Source organism: Sinocyclocheilus anshuiensis, unplaced genomic scaffold (assembly GCF_001515605.1).
Source record: "Sinocyclocheilus anshuiensis isolate Anshui unplaced genomic scaffold, SAMN03320099.WGS_v1.1 scaffold348, whole genome shotgun sequence".
NCBI lineage: Eukaryota > Metazoa > Chordata > Actinopteri > Cypriniformes > Cyprinidae > Sinocyclocheilus > Sinocyclocheilus anshuiensis.
In genome coordinates this window covers 1,094,687-1,096,556 of record NW_015555762.1, presented here as the reverse complement: position 1 = coordinate 1,096,556, position 1,870 = coordinate 1,094,687, and the positions used below count along the sequence as shown (strand labels likewise).

General features: G+C 31.8%; 1 protein-coding gene across 1 annotated transcript in view; it reads left to right on the top strand.

Moving 5' to 3' along the window:
• The window catches only part of LOC107673991 (partitioning defective 3 homolog B-like), a 176,434-nt gene that overhangs the window by 149,096 nt on the left and 25,468 nt on the right, over nucleotides 1–1,870 (top strand). Inside the window, exon 21 of the mRNA XM_016467843.1 lies at nucleotides 964–1,072. Coding sequence (XP_016323329.1) covers nucleotides 964–1,072 — 109 coding nt within the window. The remainder of the gene's footprint in view (nucleotides 1–963; nucleotides 1,073–1,870) is intronic.

The following is a 1,870-nucleotide window of genomic DNA, read 5'->3' as shown; positions in this document are numbered from 1 at the left end:
TATATATATATATATATATATATATATGGAATTACATATGCAATTAAAACAATAATATTCATTTATTTGATTGCACATGTAGATACATATTCTAAGTATATGTAAATTTGTGTTAATGGTGCTGTGGAGAGCAAATTTGATTGGTAGAGAAATGTTTTTTTCTCTCTCTCTCTCTCTGTATGGTTAAGTGGTGCTGTACTATTCAGTTGAAGTAAAAGTTGAAGCTGTTTAAATGTTGATTTTATAATGCTAGTTCTGCTCTGAATCAATGCATGCCCTTCGGTTACATGTGTGTTTATGGAGCTTACAGATGGATAATTTAATGCACTGAATTTTACATCAAGTGCAGTTTTTTTTAGCTGCATTTGATTTAGAAATCTGACAACCTGAGTTGCATATTAAACACTCTTCAAACAAAACACTTTTCAAAAGATGAGACAGATTTACTGTAGTATAAACGATTACTGTTTATGCTGTGGTGACTTATATTTGCTATTAAATTTCCCCTTTTCATTCATACGTTTGTTTACATTTTCTGTTTTATAGGGATTGCAGTTGTATATCCTTATCTTGTGACTTTGTATTTGATTAATTTTCATCTTACAAATGTATTAAATATTGTTTTTATTATTTGTTATGTTTTCCATTTGCATGTTAATTCTAGTTAGTTTTAGCAGTTATGCTGAATTTTTGTAATTTTATTAGTTTTTTTATGTCTGTAGTACATGATAAGCTTAATGAAAATAAGAAATGTTGCTGAATGTAGCTGAGTTTATTTTTTCATAATTTATTTTATTTTATTTCATTATATATTTATTTAAGTTACAAAAAAGTGTTTTTTATGATCTTAGTTTTAGTGAACTATAATAACCCTGATTAGAGTTAAGGATGAGGATGTTTTCCAGAGCGTTTAAATGGAGAAGCGTCTCTTATCTGTCTTGTTTCTCCGTCTGTGTGTTGCAGTAATGAAGAGCGATTGCAGCAAATCAGGAATCAGCTTCAGCAGGTGAGACCGGCTCCATCCTACGATGACCTGAGCGCCCGAAGACGACCGGAGTACGACCCTTCACGAGTGAGTGCTGTGTGCTGTCTTGCTCTCTTTCTTTCTTTCTTTCTTTATTTTTTTATTTGAATAAATGTTTAGTGTTACATTCTTTTCACTTTTTTATATTTCTGTATAGCTATATTTATTTTATTTTAAGAATTTTAGTACTTAAAACCCTTCACGAGTGAGTGCTGTGTGCTGTCTTGCTCTCTTTCTTTCTTTCTTTCTTTCTTTCTTTCTTTCTCTGCTGTCAGACAGGAAGTGACAGACTGAGGTCTGGCTGCTTTCTCAGGCACTGATTCAAAGCTCAGATTATCGGGGTTCATCTCGCGCTGTGTTTCGGGCCAGATCTAAAGTACTCCGACTAATCTGTTCATCTGCTCAGACTCAGCAGGGATCTGCTCACTGCACAGCACTGTTTTCCTGCTCACTGGAATAATTATTATAATGTGATCATTATAATTCTGGATATTTTTTGGTCTTTAATACTACAAACCTAATGCCATATTTTGTGAGCTACTGTATTGTTTTGTTTTATTACAAAATGGAACATCCTATAACATTTCCACATACAGGAAGTGACATCACTTGCACCCTTTCTACAGCAAGATGGGTAAATAATCCCATTCCATGTACTTTTTTTATTTTATTTTATTTTGACTACATTTGTTAATGCATTTAGCCCTATTACTGGAAGTATTGTAAGATCAAACTAAATTTTTTATTTAATTTATGGTGTTTTTTTTTTCAAACAACATTTGGTTCCAAATTAACTAGTCCCTACTGAGTGACAGCTTAATTTATTATTATTTTTTTTAATAAATG